Genomic DNA, 19,164 nt, shown 5'->3' with positions numbered 1-19,164 from the left:
CATAGTTACAGAATAAGGGTAAACTCATCTAAAAGTGAGATGCAAGGGGATGCGTTCTACTAAATGGCACTGAATATCTGGAATTCTCTGTTCCAGAGAGTTGTGGGGTTTGATCATTGAAAATATTGAAAGGTGGTAGATAGAATTTTAGGTTTTTACCTACTTTTATTTCTTATGTTCTAATTAGATTCTCCTTACCAAAACATTTTGGTAAAGTTCATAGTTTAGTAGATAAGAACATTTAGCAGGTAATTACACAAGCTTTGTGGACTCGTAAAAAGACCAAGGCAAAGTTGTATCAAGACCACTACTGGTGATCTATTATATTCATGATTTTTGTTTATTCCTTTGGGATAAGTGTGATGCTGACTAGACCAGGATTCATTGCCCATCTCTAATTGTCCTTGACAATGGTGAAAGGATAACTTACTATTATCTGTCTATTTATGTGCAAAACAAAACACTTTTGGTTAAAGAAAATTGGAAGCAAAACCTTAGCATTTGAATTGATTTAAAATAGTTTGCAATAATAATGAAGATAAACAGTTTTGTTGCATTAGATACTTCAGATAATCAAGTGCAGGTTGAAGCAAAACGTGCAAATTAAACGAATGGGAACAAAAATCAAAATTAATTTCATGTTGAATTTGAATCCTCATCCACAAACCTTGAAGTTTGAAATAAATAAATTCCTGGAGATACATGTAGATAACAAGTTGGTCCCCCTCATTAAATGGGCTGCTTTCCCCTGGACGGTGTGAACTTCTTGACAGCTTGCTATGATCCCTCTAATTGGATTGTGCAGTTTCAGATTGCTTGTTACTTTGGTCTTATACCTATGACGTTATTCCAGTTATTGCGTTTATCTCCTCATTTTTAATTTTTTGTAATTACCTCCCTGCCTCAATTAATTGGTTTACAGGTCATGCCTTTCACTTGCTATTCAGCTGATGAAGTTTTACTCACACCACCTAACACTTTTAATCACCTGCAAAGACTTATTATTCAACCTGTTGAAACTCCACTCACACCATTCGCATGACCTTTTGATCTCTCTGCTATAAATTCTGCGCCTATGTGCCTCTCCACACTTTACCTGATGAAGGGGCAGTGTTTCATAAGCTTGTGATTTCAAATAAACTGGTTGGGCTATAACCTTGTGTAGTGTGACTCCTGACATTGTCCACCCTATTCCAATACAGGCACCTCCACATCATTGCTCTTATAGCCACTGTATTTGTATGGCAAGTATACTTGAGTTCAATAAATTTCTAGAATTAAGAGTCTAATTATGACATTTTAAATCAGTATCAATTGTCAGAAAATCCCATCTGGCATTCACTAATGTACTGCAAGGAAGGAGAATTGCTATCTTTACCTGGTCTGGCCAACATGTGACTCCAGATTCCCAGTAATGTGACTAATTCTCAACTGCCCCTGGAATAGCTGAGCAAACCACTTAATTGTAATAATCGCCAGGATGTCTTAAAGAAAGAAATGAAACTGGACAACATTGATGACCTATGCACCAAAAATGACAATAGCAATAACAGCCCTGTCAGCCCTGCAAAGTAACATCTCGGCGCTAGTGTTAAAATTGGGAGAGCCAGCTCCAAAGCTACACAAGAAACAGCCTGTTCGAGTCAATACTCATGGAATCATACATTTCAGACATAATCCAGACACAACCTTCGCCACTCCTAGATATGTCCTGACACACCAGCAGGATAGGCCCAGTAGAGATGGCAGCATGGTGCTACACAGTCAGAGGGAATTGCCCTGGGAGACCTCAGGATTGATTTCAGATTCCATGAAGTCTCATAGAATTAGGTCAAACATGGGCAAGGAAATCTGCTGATTACTGCTTACCATCCTCTCTCTGCAGATTAATCTGTGCTTCTCCATCTTCAACAACATTTGGAGGAAACACAGAGGTAGCAAGGGCTCAGAATGTGCACTAGTAGGAGGATTTCAATGTCTACCATCAAGAGTGGCTCAGCAACAGCACAACAGATTGAGCTGGTCGGGTCCAAAAGGACACTGTTGCTAGACTTTGCAGCAGGTGGTGGGGGGGATCAACAAGTGGGAAAAACATATTTGGCCTCATTGTCACCAATCTTCTAGTCACAGGTACATCTGTCCATGACAGTATTGGTAAGAGTGAACACTGTACCAACCTTGCCCAAATGAAGTCCCATCTTCACGTTGAGAATACCCTACATCCTTCTGCATAGCACTATCACCATACTAAATGGGACAGATTTGATGTGCTCTGGGCCAACAACAGCAACAGAATCATACTCTAACATAATCTGAAACCTCATGGTCTGGAATATGTTCAACGTCAACCATTACCATCAAGCCAAGAGATCATCCCTGCGGTTGAATGGAGTGTGTAGGAGGGCAAACCAAAAACAGCACATGGCATGTGCAGAATTGAAACGTCAACCTAGTGAACATACAAATGGGACTATTTGCATGCAAAACAGCATAAACAGCAAGTGGTAGATGGAACTAATCTGGCCCACAACCAATGGTTCCAATCTAAATTCTGCTGTCCTGCCACACCCAGTCATACTCACCAACGTAGCTTCACAAGTATCCCCCTCCTCAATGTTGGAACAGTACTAAAGATAAGGCTGCTGCACTTGTCCCAATTTTTCAGCCAGAAATGTCGAGTGGATGATCCATTTCGACTGCTCGTCCAGAGGTCCCCAGCATAACAGATACCAGTCTTCAGCCAATTCAATTTATACCACATGATATGAAGCAACAGTTGTAGTCAATAGTGCAAAGGCATGGGCCCTGACAACATATCTAAAATAACACTTAAGATTTGTGCTCCAGAGCTTGTCGCTCCCCTTGCTAAACTATGCTGGTGCGGTTACACCACTGGCACCTAACTAACAACACAGAAAATTCCCCAGGTAAATCCTGTACACACAATGCAGGACAAATCCAAGTCAACAATTACTTAGTCCACATTAGTAAAGTGATGGAAGATATCATCAACAGTACTGTCAAGCAGCACCTACTCAGTGATAACCTATAGGTTCTGTCAGGTCCATTCAGCTCCTGATCTCCGTACCATATTAGTTCAAACATGGACAAAAGAGCTAAGAGTGACTTCTCTTGACATCAAGGCTGTATTTGACTGGGTGTGTCATCAAGGTGCTCTAGCCAAACTGGAATCAATGGGGATCAGGGAACAAACTCTCCACTGGTTGGAGTCATACTTGGAACACAGGAAGATGGATGTGGTTGTTGGAGGTCAGTCATCTCAACTCCAGGACATCTACATAGAAGTTCATCAGGGTACAGTCCCAGGCCCAACCATCTTCAGATACTTCATCAATAACCTTCTCTCCTTCGTAAGGCCAGAGTGGGGGTGTTCGCTAAAGATTGCACAATATTCATAATCACTCACAACTCCTCAGGTATCCATATCCAAATGCAACAATACCTGAAAAATATCCAGGCTTAGGCTGACAGGTTGCAAATAGCATTCATGCTATGCAATGTCAGGCACTAATCATTTCCAATAAGAGACAATTTAACTACTGCCCCTTGACAATCAATGAATGGCATTACCAATACTGAATCTCCTACTACTAACATCCTGCAGATTACCATTGATGAGAAATTGAACTGAACTTACCAGATAAAAACGATGGCTAGAAAAGCAGGTCAGAGGCTAGCAATACCTCACCCAACTCATCTTCTGACTCCCCATATCCTGTCGACCATCTACAAGGTATAAGTCAGGACTGTGATATAATATTCCTCACTTGCCTGGGTGGGGATAATTCCAATCATTCTCAAGAATCTTAACCGCATCCACGACAAAGCAGTTCCTTTATTGACTCCACATTCATAAACATTCAATCACTCCATTACCAACTCTCAGTAGCAGCGGTGTGTATCATTCATAAGATGCACTGCAGTAATTCACCATGGATCCTTAGACAATACTTTACAAACCAGTAGCAATTACTGTCTAAAAGAAGAAGGGCAGCAGAGACACAGGAACACCACCACCTAGAACTTCTCCTTCAAACCACTTACTATCCTAACTTGGAAATGTATCACCATTCTTTCACTGTCAATGGGTCAATATCCTGGAATTTCCTCCCGAAAAGTATGACATATGGGCTGCAACATTTCAAGACAGCTGCTCACCACCACCTACTCAACAGCTACAAGGGACAGTTTATAAATGCTAACCAAAACATCAATAGCCAGGTCCCACGAGTCAATGAAAGAAAATGTGAAAACTGACCTAAACAGAAGTTGGCAGGAAAGTTATATGTTTGCAAGAATTCATACGATGTAAAGTTTCAAGGCATTTTTCTGTTGTTTAATTGCCTTCAACCATCAACTCACACACTGTTGTTCCTTTATTGTTACCTGAAAGATCTGTAATCTGGTGCTGGCTTCTGCAGGCGCAATACCCGGTACCATTGGGCCTTCCTAAAACAACATAATGAAATACAATGTTAGAACATAGAACATAGAACATAGAACAGTACAGCACAGAACAGGCCCTTCAGCCCACAATGTTGTGCCGACCATTGATCCTCATGGATGCACCCTCAAATTTCTGTGACCATATACATGTCCAGCAGTCTCTTAAATGACCCCAATGACCTTGCTTCCACAACTGCTGCTGGCAACGCATTCCATGCTCTCACAACTCTCTGCGTAAAGAACCTGCCTCTGACATCCCCTCTATACTTTCCACCAACCAGCTTAAAACTATGACCCCTCGTGCTAGCCATTTCTGCCCTGGGAAATAGTCTCTGGCTATCAACTCTATCTATGCCTCTCATTATCTTGTATACCTCAATTAGGTCCCCTCTCCTCCTCCTTTTCTCCAATGAAAAGAGACCGAGCTCAGTCAACCTCTCTTCATAAGATAAGCCCTCCAGTCCAGGCAGCATCCTGGTAAACCTCCTCTGAACCCTCTCCAAAGCATCCACATCTTTCCTATAATAGGGCGCCCAGAACTGGACGCAGTATTCCAAGTGCGGTCTAACCAAAGTTTTATAGAGCTGCAACAAGATCTCACGACTCTTAAACTCAATCCCCCTGTTAATGAAAGCCAAAACACCATATGCTTTCTTAACAACCCTGTCCACTTGGGTGGCCATTTTAAGGGATCTATGTATCTGCACACCAAGATCCCTCTGTTCCTCCACGCTGCCAAGAATCCTATCCTTAATCCTGTACTCAGCTTTCAAATTCGACCTTCCAAAATGCATCACCTCGCATTTATCCAGGTTGAACTCCATCTGCCACCTCTCAGCCCATCTCTGCATCCTGTCAATGTCCCGCTGCAGCCTACAACAGCCCTCTACACTGTCAACGACACCTCCGACCTTTGTGTCGTCTGCAAACTTGCTGACCCATCCTTCAATTCCCTCGTCCAAGTCATTAATAAAAATTACAAACAGTAGAGGCCCAAGGACAGAGCCCTGTGGAACTCCACTCACCACTGACTTCCAGGCAGAATATTTTCCTTCTACTACCACTCGCTGTCTTCTGTTGGCCAGCCAATTCTGTATCCAAGCAGCTAAGTTCCCCTGTATCCCATTCCTCCTGACCTTCTGAATGAGCCTACCATGGGGAACCTTATCAAGTGCCTTACTGAAGTCCATATACACCACATCCACAGCTCGACCCTCATCAACCTTTCTAGTCACATCCTCAAAAAACTCGATAAGGTTTGTAAGGCATGACCTACCCCTCACAAAGCCGTGTTGACTGTATTTGATCAAGCCATGCTCTTCCAGATGGTCATAAATCTTATCCCTCAGAATCCTTTCTAACACCTTGCAGACGACAGACGTGAGACTCACCGGTCTATAATTGCCGGGGATTTCCCTATTTCCTTTCTTGAAGAGAGGAATTACATTTGCCTCTCTCCAGTCCTCAGGTACGACTCCAGTGGAGAGCGAGGATGCAAAGATCTTCGCAAGTGGCGAAGCAATTGCATTTCTCGCTTCCCAAAGCAGCCGAGGACAAATCTGATCCGGGCCTGGCGACTTGTCAATCTTAATGTTTGACAAAATTTTCAGCACATCAGCTTCGTCTATCTCTATCCATTCCAGCATGCACACCTGCTCTTCAAAGGTTTCATTCACTACAAAGTTCGTTTCTTTCGTAAAGACAGAAGCAAAAAACTCATTTAGGGCTTCCCCTACCTCCTCAGGCTCCACACACAAGTTCCCTATGCTATCCCTGATCGGCCCTACTCTTTCTTTGACCATTCTCTTATTCCTCACGTAAGTGTAAAATGCCTTTGTGTTTTCCCGGATTCCTTCTGCCAAGCCTTTCTCGTGTCCCCTCCTGGCTCTCCTCAGACCATTTTTGAGCTCCTTCCTTGCCTGCATGTAATCCTCTCTAGCTGAACTTGACCCAGCTTCCTCCACCTTATGTAAGCTACCTTCTTCCTTTTCACTAGAAGCTCCACCGCTCTCGTCATCCAAGGTTCCTTAATCTTACCCCTTCTTGCCTGTCTCAGAGGGACATATTTACTCATCACTCCCAACAACTGTTCCTTAAACCGTCTCCACATGTCTATAGTTCCCTTACCATGGAACAACTGCTCCCAGTCCATGCTTCCTAACTCATATCTAATCGCATCATAGTTTCCTCTTCCCCAATTAAATATCCTCCCATTCTGCCTAATCCTCTCCTTCTCCATAGCTATGCAGAATGTGAGGCAGTTATGGTCACTATCACCAAAATGCTCTCCCACCACAAGATCTGATACCTGCCCCGGCTCGTTTCCGAGCACCAAGTCTAGAATGGCCTCTCCCCTCGTCGGCCTGTCAACGTACTGCGTTAGGAAACCCTCCTGAACACACCTTACAAAAACAGCTCCATTCAAATCTTCTGCTCGAAGGAGGTTCCAATCAATATTAGGAAAGTTAAAGTCACCCATTACAACCACCCTACTGCGTGCACACTTTTCCAAAATCTGTCGACCTATGCTTTCTTCAATCTCCCTGCTGCTATTGGGGGGCCTGTAGTAAACCCCTAACGAGGTGACTACTCCCTTGCTGTTCCTAATTTCCACCCATACTGACTCGGTAGGCAGATCTTCCTTGACAAAGGAAGCTTCTGTAGCTGTGATACCCTCTCTGATTAGTAGTGCTACACCCCCTCCTCTTTTTCCCCCCTCCCTATTCTTTTTAAATGTTCTAAACCCTGGAACATCCAGCAACCATTCCAACCATTGATTTTATATGAAAATGTGTCTGGTCTGTATCAGCAACTAACCTCAAGCCAGCGATTAAAGAATTCAGAAAGTGTTAGAAGTATCAGTCCACGCTAAGTTTACTGGCATTCTTAAGAGACAAACACAAGGGAAAACTTCTTGCTGATCCAACAATGTGACATGATATAATTAATTTTTCTAACTCACTGTGCACTTCAAACAGTCTGGTATGAATACAAATTCTATCTTTATTTTTCATCAAAGTTAATGCTGGCATCAATAACATTCCATAAATGTTATAACTTGATCCATTTTACTACACGTATGTCAGGTTTCTGATGCAGGAATACCATATTGTGTCCATAAAACATGTAATTGTAATGAACTGACAGAAAAATTCTGTTTGACAGAATCAACCCAGCAAAACAAAAAGTCAAATTCCACTTCTGTATAAAAAGTCCAATTGTCAGTTCAAGGCACTCTAGATGGAGTACGCCCTGTGAATAATCCATAGATTGCTCAAACATTACATAGTATATCACTGCCGAGCCATAGTAAATGTGGCTTCCTTGAGATATATATATATGTACATATGTAAATTAATTTAGTTAAGTCTTTTGCCAAAGCTAATTGTCTTGTATTCATCAGGACCATTCACAAGATCAAGATCAAGCCCCATGGCCCCATCAACCCATAGCGCTGCTCTTTTTTTAAAGAAACAGATGGCTAGTGGTGGTTTGGGAGGGGATATTTTCCTAGCCAAACTTTTCAAAGATGTTTTGAGACACCTCTGAAGCAGGTGGAACTTGATCCCATGCCTCCTGTCTCAGAAATAGAAATAGTACCTTATCTGTGCCTTAAGAGCCCATGGGTGGTGGTTTAATTTGAGAGTCATCAGATCTCAAACAAGGGGAGAGACTCAGATTGACAGTCCATCACTGTAATCCCAACCAATGCAGAAATTGAATCCATGTTGTTGGTATCACTCTGCATTGCAAAACAGACATTGAGCCAACTGACTTAAACAGACTCCTATTTCCAAAAAATGTTGAGGGAAAACACTCTACTTACACTCCCTGAGAAGAGAGTGTGCATTGGTTGGCAAATGGACTCTGATTGAGGCACTGTCATGTTCAAAATGTTGGTCTAACAATCATTTGTCAAGGATTAATTAACTCCATGAGTTAGTTTATTTAAAATAGTAAATTATCAGTGATAAATCAGGCATTGGAGCAAACAAATGGTTTCAATGTGTGCAACAAGACACTCAAAACAGACTACCTGCCAATAGTGTCACAACGTTGAACTGAATTTGCCAACAAAAGTAATTGCCACTCTGCTCCTGCTTTTTTTTTTAACCAAAGGACAGAGCTCCACATCTCTGACAGGAAATTTTAATCAGGACTGTCAGAAAAATGGAGCTTTACTTCCATTCTCACAGTTCTCTCCTGAGCAGAATGGTCAGCCAAGTCAATCCATGCCCCTTTTCAGAGTAGTCAGCTGAGATACTTTGAAATTTAAATGTCTCGAATTGTAGTCAGGTGGACAGGATGGCAAATGTGTACGATGTCGAACAAGTAGGGTATAAGATGTTAGGTCAACAGGTTGCCAGGGTGAATGAGGTGAGGGACCAGGTAAGTGATGAAGTGTCCAAGATAGGTCTGAATGGATGTAAGTAATCATATTCAGAGTGGGGTGAGAGAGCTGGGGAGAGAGAGTATCAATCTAGAGGTGGTGGAGGGTAGAGAGTGATTCAGATCCAGTGGGAGAGGTGACATGTCTAGAGAGTGAGTGGGTGGAGTGGGAAAGACAGATCATGTCCCAGCAGGTATCCCCAGCTATCAACATCTGGTGGTTACCACTGACCAGAAACTTAACTGGACTTGCCACATAAGAAGCAAAAAGGTTATAGTTTTAAAAAGGTGTCATGTGTCAGAGCAGACTTGATGGGCCAAAGGGCCTGTTCCAGTGTTGTACCATTCTTTGTCCTTTGCTGTATGCCCTGTGACCACCAATGAGACTCCAAGATAGAATGTTGTCACCATGGTGCAAGAATCAAGAATGTCTCAGAGGAGCTATAGGACATTCTGGAGAGGGAAGATGAACAGCCAGTAACCTTCCATTGGTACCTAAAATGTGGGTTAACAAAAGGGATGAGGTTTTAAAAACCATATTTAGGGACAACTTAGAAAGTAAGTTGAAACCAGGATTACAACTAGTGTCATGTGTTATAATGTAGAATAGCAGGATAGTTGTATACATGGCTAGAAAGATGGTGTGAGGGGCTAGGTTTCAGATTCATAGTGTCATAGCGATGTACAGCATGGAAACAGACCCTTTGGTCCAACTCATCCATGCCGACCAGATTTCCTCAATTAATCGAGTCTCATTTACAGCATTTGGCTCATATCTCTCTGAACCCTTCCCGTTCATATACCCATCCAGATGCCTTTTAAATGCTGTAATTGTACCAGCCTCCATCACTTCCTCTGGCAGATCATTCCGTACATGCACCATCCTCTGTGAAAATGTTGCCCCTTAGTCCCTTTCCTATCTTTGCCTGTCACCTTAAACCTTTAGCCTCTAGTTTTGGACTCCCCCGCCCAGGAAAAGACTTTGGCTATTCACCCTATCCATGCTCTTCATGATTTTATAAACCTCTATAAGGTCATCCTTCAGTCTCCAATGTTCCAGGGAAAATAGCCCTAGCCTAATCAACATCTTCCTTAAAGCTCAAACCTTCCAACCCTAACAACATCCTTGTAATTTTTTTTCTGAACCCTTTCAAGTTTCACAATATCCTTCCTATAGCAGGGAGACCAGAACTGAAAGCGGAATTCCAAAAGTGGCTTAACCAATCTCTTGTACAGCCACAACATGACCTCCCAACTCTTATACTCAATGCACTGACCAATATAGGCAAGCACACCAAATCCTTCTTCACTATCCTATTCTATCTGCAACTCCACTTTCAAGGAACAATGAACCTGCACTCCGAGGATTCTTTCTTCATGAACACTCCCCAGTACCTTACTATTAAATGTATAAATCCTGCCCTGGTTTGCCTTTCCAAAATACAACAACTCACATTTAACTGAATTAACCTCTATCTGCCACTCCTACATCCATTGGCCCATTTGGTCGAAGTCTCGTACTTTGGGGTAACCTTCTTTACTGTCCACTACACCTCCAATTTTGGTGTCATCTGCAAAGTTACTAACTATACCTCCTATGTTATCATCCAAATCATTTATATAAATGATAAAAAGCAGTGGATCCAGCACCGATCCTTGTGGCACACTGCTCGTCACAGGCCACCAGTCTGAAAAGCAACCCTCCACCATTACCCTCTGTCTTCTATCTTCGAGCCAGTTCTGTATCAAAATGACTATTTCTTCCTGTTTTCCATGTGATCTAATCCTGGAATATTGGGATGGCTCTAGGGGAGGTGGGACGAATACAAACTGAATGGGCAACTGGGACATATATCTTCAGGCAAGTATTTGAGAGTGTGGTTGGCATGGGTTTAAACTAGAATTGCAGGAATGAGAATGTATGCAGGGTGGCAAGAAAAAGAGAAACAAGAACGGGAATAAAAAAGCTTAATAAAATGCAAAAATTGTTATCAGGGTAATCAAGGGCAAAAGGCTAATTAGTCTAAAATTATTTGTTGGAAACATATTAAGGAAGTAATAACAGCAGATTGGAAAATTATAATCTAATCGAGCACATTCGAAGTTATTTCATAAAAGGGAGATCATATCTGACTAATGTATTAGATTTTTGAGGTAGTCTCAAATAGAGTGGAACCAATGGAGGTGTAGTATTTGAACTTCCAGAAGGCAGTCGAAAAGGCTGAGTCATCAGAACAGCTTCTTTCTGGCCATTATCGGACTGTTGAATGGACTCTAGCCTCAAATAATGTAACCTGCAATGTAACCTGTATGCCTCTAAGTCTTAGAGATAATGGGAACTGCAGATGCTGGAGATTCCAAGATAATAAAATGTGAGGCTGGATGAACACAGCAGGCCAAGCAGCATCTCAGGAGCACAAAAGCTGACGTTTCGGGCCTAGACCCTTCATCAGAGAGGGGGATGGGGGGAGGGAACTGGAATAAATAGGGAGAGAGGGGGAGGCGGACCGAAGATGGAGAGTAAAGAAGATAGGTGGAGAAGGTGTGGGTGGGGAGGTAGGGAGGGGATAGGTCAGTCCAGGGAAGACGGACAGGTCAAGGAGGTGGGATAGGTTAGTAGGTAGCTGGGGGTGCGGCTTGGGGTGGGAGGAAGGGATGGGTGAGAGGAAGAACCGGTTAGGGAGGCAGAGACAGGTTGGACTGGTTTTGGGATGCAGTGGGTGGGGGGGAAGAGCTGGGCTGGTTGTGTGGTGCAGTGGGGGGAGGGGATGAACTGGGCTGGTTTAGGGATGCAGTGGGGGAAGGGGAGATTTTGAAACTGGTGAAGTCCACATTGATACCATATGGCTGCAGGGTTCCCAGGCGGAATATGAGTTGCTGTTCCTGCAACCTTCGGGTGGCATCATTGTGGCAGTGCAGGAGGCCCATGATGGACATGTCATCAAGAGAATGGGAGGGGGAGTGGAAATGGTTTGCGACTGGGAGGTGCAGTTGTTTGTTGCGAACTGAGCGGAGGTGTTCTGCAAAGCGGTCCCCAAGCCTCCGCTTGGTTTCCCCAATGTAGAGAAAGCCGCACCGGGTACAGTGGATGCAGTATACCACATTGGCAGATGTGCAGGTGAACCTCTGCTTAATGTGGAATGTCATCTTGGGGCCTGGGGGCCTGGAAGTTGCGGTCCCCCTCGGTGATTGAGAACGCCCTTGACCGCGTCTCCCGCATTTCCCGCGACACATCCCTCACACCCCGCCCCCGCCACAACCGCCCCAAGAGGATCCCCCTCGTTCTCACACACCACCCTACCAACCTCCGGATACAACGCATTATCCTCCGACACTTCCGCCATTTACAATCCGACCCCACCACCCAAGACATTTTTCCATCCCCACCCCTGTCTGCTTTCCGGAGAGACCACTCTCTCCGTGACTCCCTTGTTCGCTCCACACTGCCCTCCAACCCCACCACACCCGGCACCTTCCCCTGCAACCGCAGGAAATGCTACACTTGTCCCCACACCTCCTCCCTCACCCCCATCCCAGGCCCCAAGATGACATTCCACATTAAGCAGAGGTTCACCTGCACATCTGCCAATGTGGTATACTGCATCCACTGTACCCGGTGCGGCTTTCTCTACATTGGGGAAACCAAGCGGAGGCTTGGGGACCGCTTTGCAGAACACCTCCGCTCAGTTCGCAACAAACAACTGCACCTCCCAGTCGCAAACCATTTCCACTCCCCCTCCCATTCTCTTGATGACATGTCCATCATGGGCCTCCTGCACTGCCACAATGATGCCACCCGAAGGTTGCAGGAACAGCAACTCATATTCCGCCTGGGAACCCTGCAGCCATATGGTATCAATGTGGACTTCACCAGTTTCAAAATCTCCCCTTCCCCCACTGCATCCCTAAACCAGCCCAGTTCATCCCCTCCCCCCACTGCACCACACAACCAGCCCAGCTCTTCCCCCCCACCCACTGCATCCCAAAACCAGTCCAACCTGTCTCTGCCTCCCTAACCGGTTCTTCCTCTCACCCATCCCTTCCTCCCACCCCAAGCCGCACCCCCAGCTACCTACTAACCTATCCCACCTCCTTGACCTGTCCGTCTTCCCTGGACTGACCTATCCCCTCCCTACCTCCCCACCCACACCTTCTCCACCTATCTTCTTTACTCTCCATCTTCGGTCCGCCTCCCCCTCTCTCCCTATTTATTCCAGTTCCCTCCCCCCATCCCCCTCTCTGATGAAGGGTCTAGGCCCGAAACGTCAGCTTTTGTGCTCCTGAGATGCTGCTTGGCCTGCTGTGTTCATCCAGCCTCACATTTTATTCTCTGCCTCTAAGTCTTGATATGTACATCCTTTGCTTGCTGTGATCTGCCCGGACCAAAGCTTTTCACTGTATTTTGGTACATGTGACAATAAATCAATCACAATAAATCAAAGAGTCCATGGTGCTGAAGGTAGTATATTGGCATGGATTGAATATTGACTAAAAGCGGGAAACAGTGCACTGGGGCAAGGAATTCTTCTTCAGATTAATGATTTGTGAACAGAAGTGTTGCACAGTAATCAGTGCTGGGGCTGCAACTGTTATATACATAAAAAGGACACAAATGAGCTGTAGCCAAATTTGTAGACAACAAAATAGGGTGCAAAGGCAAGTTGCAAGATGGATACAAATAGCTCATGGACAGATATTAATAGGTTACATAAGTTTGCAAAGAGTTGACAAATGGAGTATAATATCGGAAAATGTGAAGTTGTTCATTTGGAAAGGAAGAACAAAAGAACAATGTATGAGTTAAATGAAGAAAAGCTGCAGAATACTGCAACACAAAAGGACTTTGGTGCACTTGTGCATGAAGCACAGAAGAAGCTAACTCACAGGTGCAGCAGGTAGTCAGGAAGGTTGATAGAATGTTAGCACTTAGTTCAAGGAGTTGGAGTATAAGAGTAGGGAAGTCTTATTGCAACTGTACAAGGTGCTAGGGAGACCATATCTGGAGTACTGTGAGCAGTTTTGGTCCCTTGTTAAAGGAAATATATCATTTCATCGGAGGCATTTCAGAGAAAGTTCACTAGAATGATTCCTGGTATGAAAGGATTATCTTATAAGCATCACTAAACAGGTTGAGATTCTACTCACAGTAGTTTAGAAAAAGGAGGCGATCTTATTGAAAAATGTGAAATTCTTAGGGGGCTTGACAAGGTAAATGCAGTGAAAATACTTACTCTCATGGGAGAGTCGAGGACCATAAGGTATAGTTTCAGAATAAAGGGGTACCAATTTAAGACTGAGATAAGGATGAATTTCTTCTGTCAGAGGAATGAGAGTCTTTGGAACTCCTTGCCGCAGAGGGCTGCAACGGAAGACTCTGTCTGTGTATTTAATGCTGAGACATATTCTTGATTAGTCGGGGTTAGATGGAAATGGCAGGAAAGTGGACATGAGGAACGTCTGATCAGCCACAATCCTATTGAATGACCGAGGAGGCTTGAGAGGCAAAATGGCCTACTCTTGTTCTTATTTCTTATGGTCTAAGTCTGGCGGACCTGTGGGGAGAGAGAAAAACAGAGTTAACGTTTTGAATCCAATGACTCTGCTTCAGAACTTTAGTACTGAGGAAAAGTCATATTGGATTTGAAAAATTGACTTAAAACTCTTCATTGTCACTTGATCAAGATTCTGAATCCCCCTTCCTAAGAACATTGTGGTGTACCCACACAGAAGGACTGCAATTGTTCACAAACAAAATCAGAAATTGCTGGAAAGACTCAGTGAGTCAGGCAGTATCTGTGAACAGAAAGCAGAGTTAATGTTTTGGGTCCAGTGACCCTTCTTTAGAACTGAAGAATGTAGCTTCATGTCGTGTTCTCATGAGTGATTCATAATAGACAACAAAACACCTTGCCATTGATGTCCCGTATCCCATGACAGAATAAATACAATAATCCTTTCTAGTCCAGTACATTCTGTTGATCTAATATTATTACAACCTACTTTCTCATATTGTCTTCCATATTTGAGCACTTCTTTCTGAAAAACATCCACTGACTCCAGCAGGTTAGCTTTAAATTTGGGTTGAACTTGCACCAATTCATCTTGCACATTTCTCTGTTAAGACAAGCATTTACAGCACAAAATAAAGTAAACATCACACTGCCAGATCTTACAACAGCTTGATTTGTCTGGTAATTTGATCTAACCAGTCAAAAATAAACAGGAAAATGTAAAAGCCAGTGGAACAGTGTTAAATGTTACTATAAAAACTGAGAGAATCAATTAGTGGTACTATACAGCTCAGAATGTACAAAAGAAAATTGATCAGTTCCAACAATAAAGTTATGAGTTAATCATATAAGAATGTGGGTCAACCCACTGCAGGTATACTGCAGCGGTTCAAGAAGGCAGCTCACCACCACCTTCTCAAGGGCAACTAGGCATGGCTAATAAATGCTAGCACCACATCCCACACAAAAAATTTTAAAAAAACATCAGAAAAAGACTTTCAATAATGTTTTTGGTGTGAGGTATGCAAATATTCATTGGAAATACTGTGTTTGTTTATATTGTACCCAAAAACAAGAAGAAATTAGCAATGCTTTAATACTTTTCAATTACTTAGACAATAAGTCTGACAAACAGTTGAGACAAACACGCAATATGCTGATGAAACTCTGAGGGTCTGGCAGCATGCAGACTATTAAATCTCAACTTCAATTCAGATTGTCTAAAGACTCAAGCCTGTCACGGTGTTCTTGAAATTGCCTTCAGGAAAACTAACTTTGTAACAGGAAAAGAAAAAAGTCATTTCTTTTTCATTCTGGGTTGTGTGTTGATCCCTGCTTTCTTATTCTCCATCACCATAGACACCATTACCAAAGATGTGCCAAAATTCTCTGAATCCCCAAAACGTTGAGGGGCATGGATTTCTATTGAACCTGTAAGAACTTATTTAACAAGCATTTAATAACAACAGTTAGTTAAGTACTCAGGATGTTAATTCATGATTCCTTTGTGGTAGATTGAGTGGCAGAGATAACATTAGGAACATAGGAATTAGAAACAAGTGTGGGCCATTTAGATCTTTGAGGCTGCATCACCATTCAATAAGATTGTGACTGATTTCTTTAGGATGTCAGCTCTATTTTCTGCATTTCATGATCTTTAACTCTTTTGTGTATCACAAACCCAGCTAACTTAGATTTTAATAAATTTAAAGACCTTCTAGAACATAGAGCATAGAACATAGAACAGTACAGCACAGTAGAGGCCCTTCGGCCCACGATGTTGTGCTGACCTATTATCCTACTAAGATCAAACTACCCTGCATCCCATACATTTTACTAGCCTCCATGTGCCTATCCAAGAGTCGCTTAAAAGTCTCTAAAGTACCTACCTCCACTACCACTGCCAGCAATGCATTCCACATGCCCTATACTCTGTTGTCCAGGCCTTTGCAGTATCCAATGTCTCCAACTGTGTCTTGATATCATGGGGAGTGAATTGAATTGGCCGAAGACTGGTGTCAATGATGCTAGAGATAACTGGTTTCACTTTTCAGGGCTAAGGGTGGCTGCCTTCAGGCTACTCATGACTTTGAGTGATGTACAGAGAGAAATAATGAAGGACGATTTTAATCTTCATGGTGATTTGGGTTAATCAAGTTGGAAAGCATTGCTACGACCACAAATTCAGAGTCCAAGAGGGATAGTTTTCGAGAGCAATGTCACAGAGCCAACCAGGGAACATGCTATCTTGAATTTGGTAATGGGTAATGACGTAGGTTTAGTAAATGACCTCAGAGCAAGTAAAAATCTCCAAATCAGTAGTGATCATAACATGATAGAATTCAATATCCAGCTGAGACTGAGAAACCTGGTCATAAATAATTTTGTTTAACTTAAGGAATTACAATGATGTGCATATATTTAATAATTAGTTCATAATATTATCCAATATGAAATTTCCCATAGATTTTCCATTGACTATTTCTGACATATTATTTGAAGATAAAGGTAAATACTCACAGCTTTGACTTGTAATTTATTGAAAAAGTATCGAAGAGTATCTACTTCTTCTGTTTCCTCCTTTGAAATCTCGATTCCATATTTATTCAAGATGCTGTATGCTTCCTTCATAGAAAACAGTAGAAAAAAGGTAAAATCCAGAAATGATAAGCTTAGTACATATGATATATCAATACTAATGAAACACAAATTCTAACAGAATATTTGATTCAATATGCAATTGATGGGTGGCCCATCAGTTACACCACACAATTGGATTGCAGGAATGTAGAGAATATTTGAGAAGTGAGACAGAGATTTTCTATTATTCTAGTTTGTTGCACATTGCAAAAATTGTGGGCATCACTTTCACCTCATTGAAGTGACAAGATTAATAGTAAGCATGACATCTTAATTGGGTGACAGAATTTCACTCTTGCAAAAACCTTTGCATTTAAGTCCTTCTTCTCAGACAGCAATCAAATTCTTAACATGAGGGAGATAGAACTGTATGAGCATGTATATGCATCTTGCTACTTAAAAAACTGTTCACCTCCATCAGGATCAACAATCAGGGAAGCTTAAAAGATGAATAAGTAGGCAAAAGTTGACAAATGGAGTATAACATGAGGAAATGTGAAGTTGTTCATTTTGAGAGAGAATAAATGAACAGTATGATGTAAATGGGAAAAGCTGCAGAAAACAGAGCATTTCCAATGCAGGATGGCTGAGACACCTCGCTTCTGTGAGGTACATTCTGAGAGAAGTCATGGCAGTCACCATGACTGGTCAGCGTGGTGAGGAAGAACCCAGTGTGAGGAACAGAAAGACCCTAATGTAACATTATTGTAGGCTTCCATCTTCTCCTCCTCTAACCGAAAAAAGAGAGAGAGAAATTGAGCAAGAGATAATGGGAACTGCAGATGCTGGAGAATCCAAGATAATAAAGTGTGAAGCTGGATGAACACAGCAGGCCAAGTAGCATCTCAGGCGCTCAAAAGCTGACGTTTCGGGCCTAGGCCCTTCATTAGAGAGGGAGATGGGCTGAGGGTTCTGGAATAAACAGGGAAAGAGGGGGAGGCGGACCGGAGATGGAGAGAAAAGAAGATAGGTGGAGAGGAGAGTATAGGTGGGGAGATAGGGAGGGGATAGGTCAGTCCAGGGAAGACGGACAGGTCAAGGAGATGGGATGAGGTTAGTAGGTAGGAAATGGAGGGTCTTGGGTGGTGGGGTCGGATTGTAGATGGCGGAAGTGTTGGAGGATGATGCGTTGTATCTGGAGGTTGGTGGGGTGGTGTGTGAGAACGAGGGGGATCTTCTTTGGGCGGTTGTGGCGGGGGTGGGGTGTGAGGGATGTGTTGCGGGAAATGCGGGAGACGCGGTCAAGGGCGTTCTCGATCACTGTGGGGGGAAAGTTGCGGTCCTTGAAGAACGCCGACATCCTGGATGTGCGGGAGTGGAATGCCTCATCCTGGGAGCAGATGCGGCAGAGGCGGAGGAATTGGGAATAGGGGTGGAATTTTTGCAGGAGGGTGGGTGGGAGGAGGTGTATTCTAAGTAGCTGTGGGAGTCGGTGGGCTTGAAATGGACATCAGTTACAAGCTGGTTGCCTGAGATGGAGACTGAGAGGTCCAGGAAGTTGAGGGATGTGTTGGAGATGGCCCAGCTGAACTTGAGGTTGGGGTGGAAGGTGTTAGTGAAGTGGATGAACTGTTCAAACTCCTCTAGGGAGCAAGAGGCGGCGCTGATACAGTCATCAATGTAACGGAGGAAGAGGTGGGGTTTGGCACCTGTGTAGGTGCGGAAGAGGGATTGTTCCACGTAACCTACAAAGAGACAGGCATACCTGGGGCCCATACAGGTGCCCATGGCCACCCCCTTTGTCTGTAGGAAGTGGGAGGAATCGAAAGAGAAGTACACCTCCTCCTACCACCCCCTTGATCATGACCCCGTCCCCGAGCAACAAACCTTCATCTCCAACACCATTCATGACCTCATCACCTCAGGGGACCTCCCACCCACAGCCTCCAACCTTACTGTTCCCCAACCCTGCACGGCCCGTTTCTATCTCCTTCCCAAAATCCTCAAACCTGCCTGCCCCGGTCGACCCATTGTCTCAGCCTGTTCCTGCCCCACCGAACTCATCTCCACCTATCTGGACTTCATTTTCTCCCCTTTGGTCCAGGAACTCCCTACGTACATCCGTGACACCACGCACGCCTTCCACCTCCTCCAGAACCTCCAATTCCCTGGCCCCCAACATCTCATTTTCACCATGGACGTCCAGTCCCTATACACC

The 19,164-nt window shown here is 43.6% G+C and overlaps 1 protein-coding gene across 1 annotated transcript in view; it reads right to left on the bottom strand.

The window, feature by feature from the left end:
* Window positions 1-19,164, bottom strand: part of LOC125452339 (dynein axonemal heavy chain 8-like) — a 1,009,221-nt gene that overhangs the window by 437,388 nt on the left and 552,669 nt on the right. Inside the window, exons 45-47 of the mRNA XM_059645685.1 lie at window positions 16,887-16,991; window positions 14,857-14,970; window positions 4,408-4,470 (exon numbers count right to left, since the gene is read on the bottom strand). Of these exons, the coding sequence (XP_059501668.1) occupies window positions 4,408-4,470; window positions 14,857-14,970; window positions 16,887-16,991 (282 nt within the window). The remainder of the gene's footprint in view (window positions 1-4,407; window positions 4,471-14,856; window positions 14,971-16,886; window positions 16,992-19,164) is intronic.

This window comes from Stegostoma tigrinum, chromosome 4, assembly GCF_030684315.1.
Source record: "Stegostoma tigrinum isolate sSteTig4 chromosome 4, sSteTig4.hap1, whole genome shotgun sequence".
In the NCBI taxonomy this organism is placed as follows: Eukaryota; Metazoa; Chordata; class Chondrichthyes; order Orectolobiformes; family Stegostomatidae; genus Stegostoma; species Stegostoma tigrinum.
The sequence above is the reverse complement of the archived record's forward strand: the minus strand, read 5'-3'. Positions and strand labels throughout refer to the sequence as shown.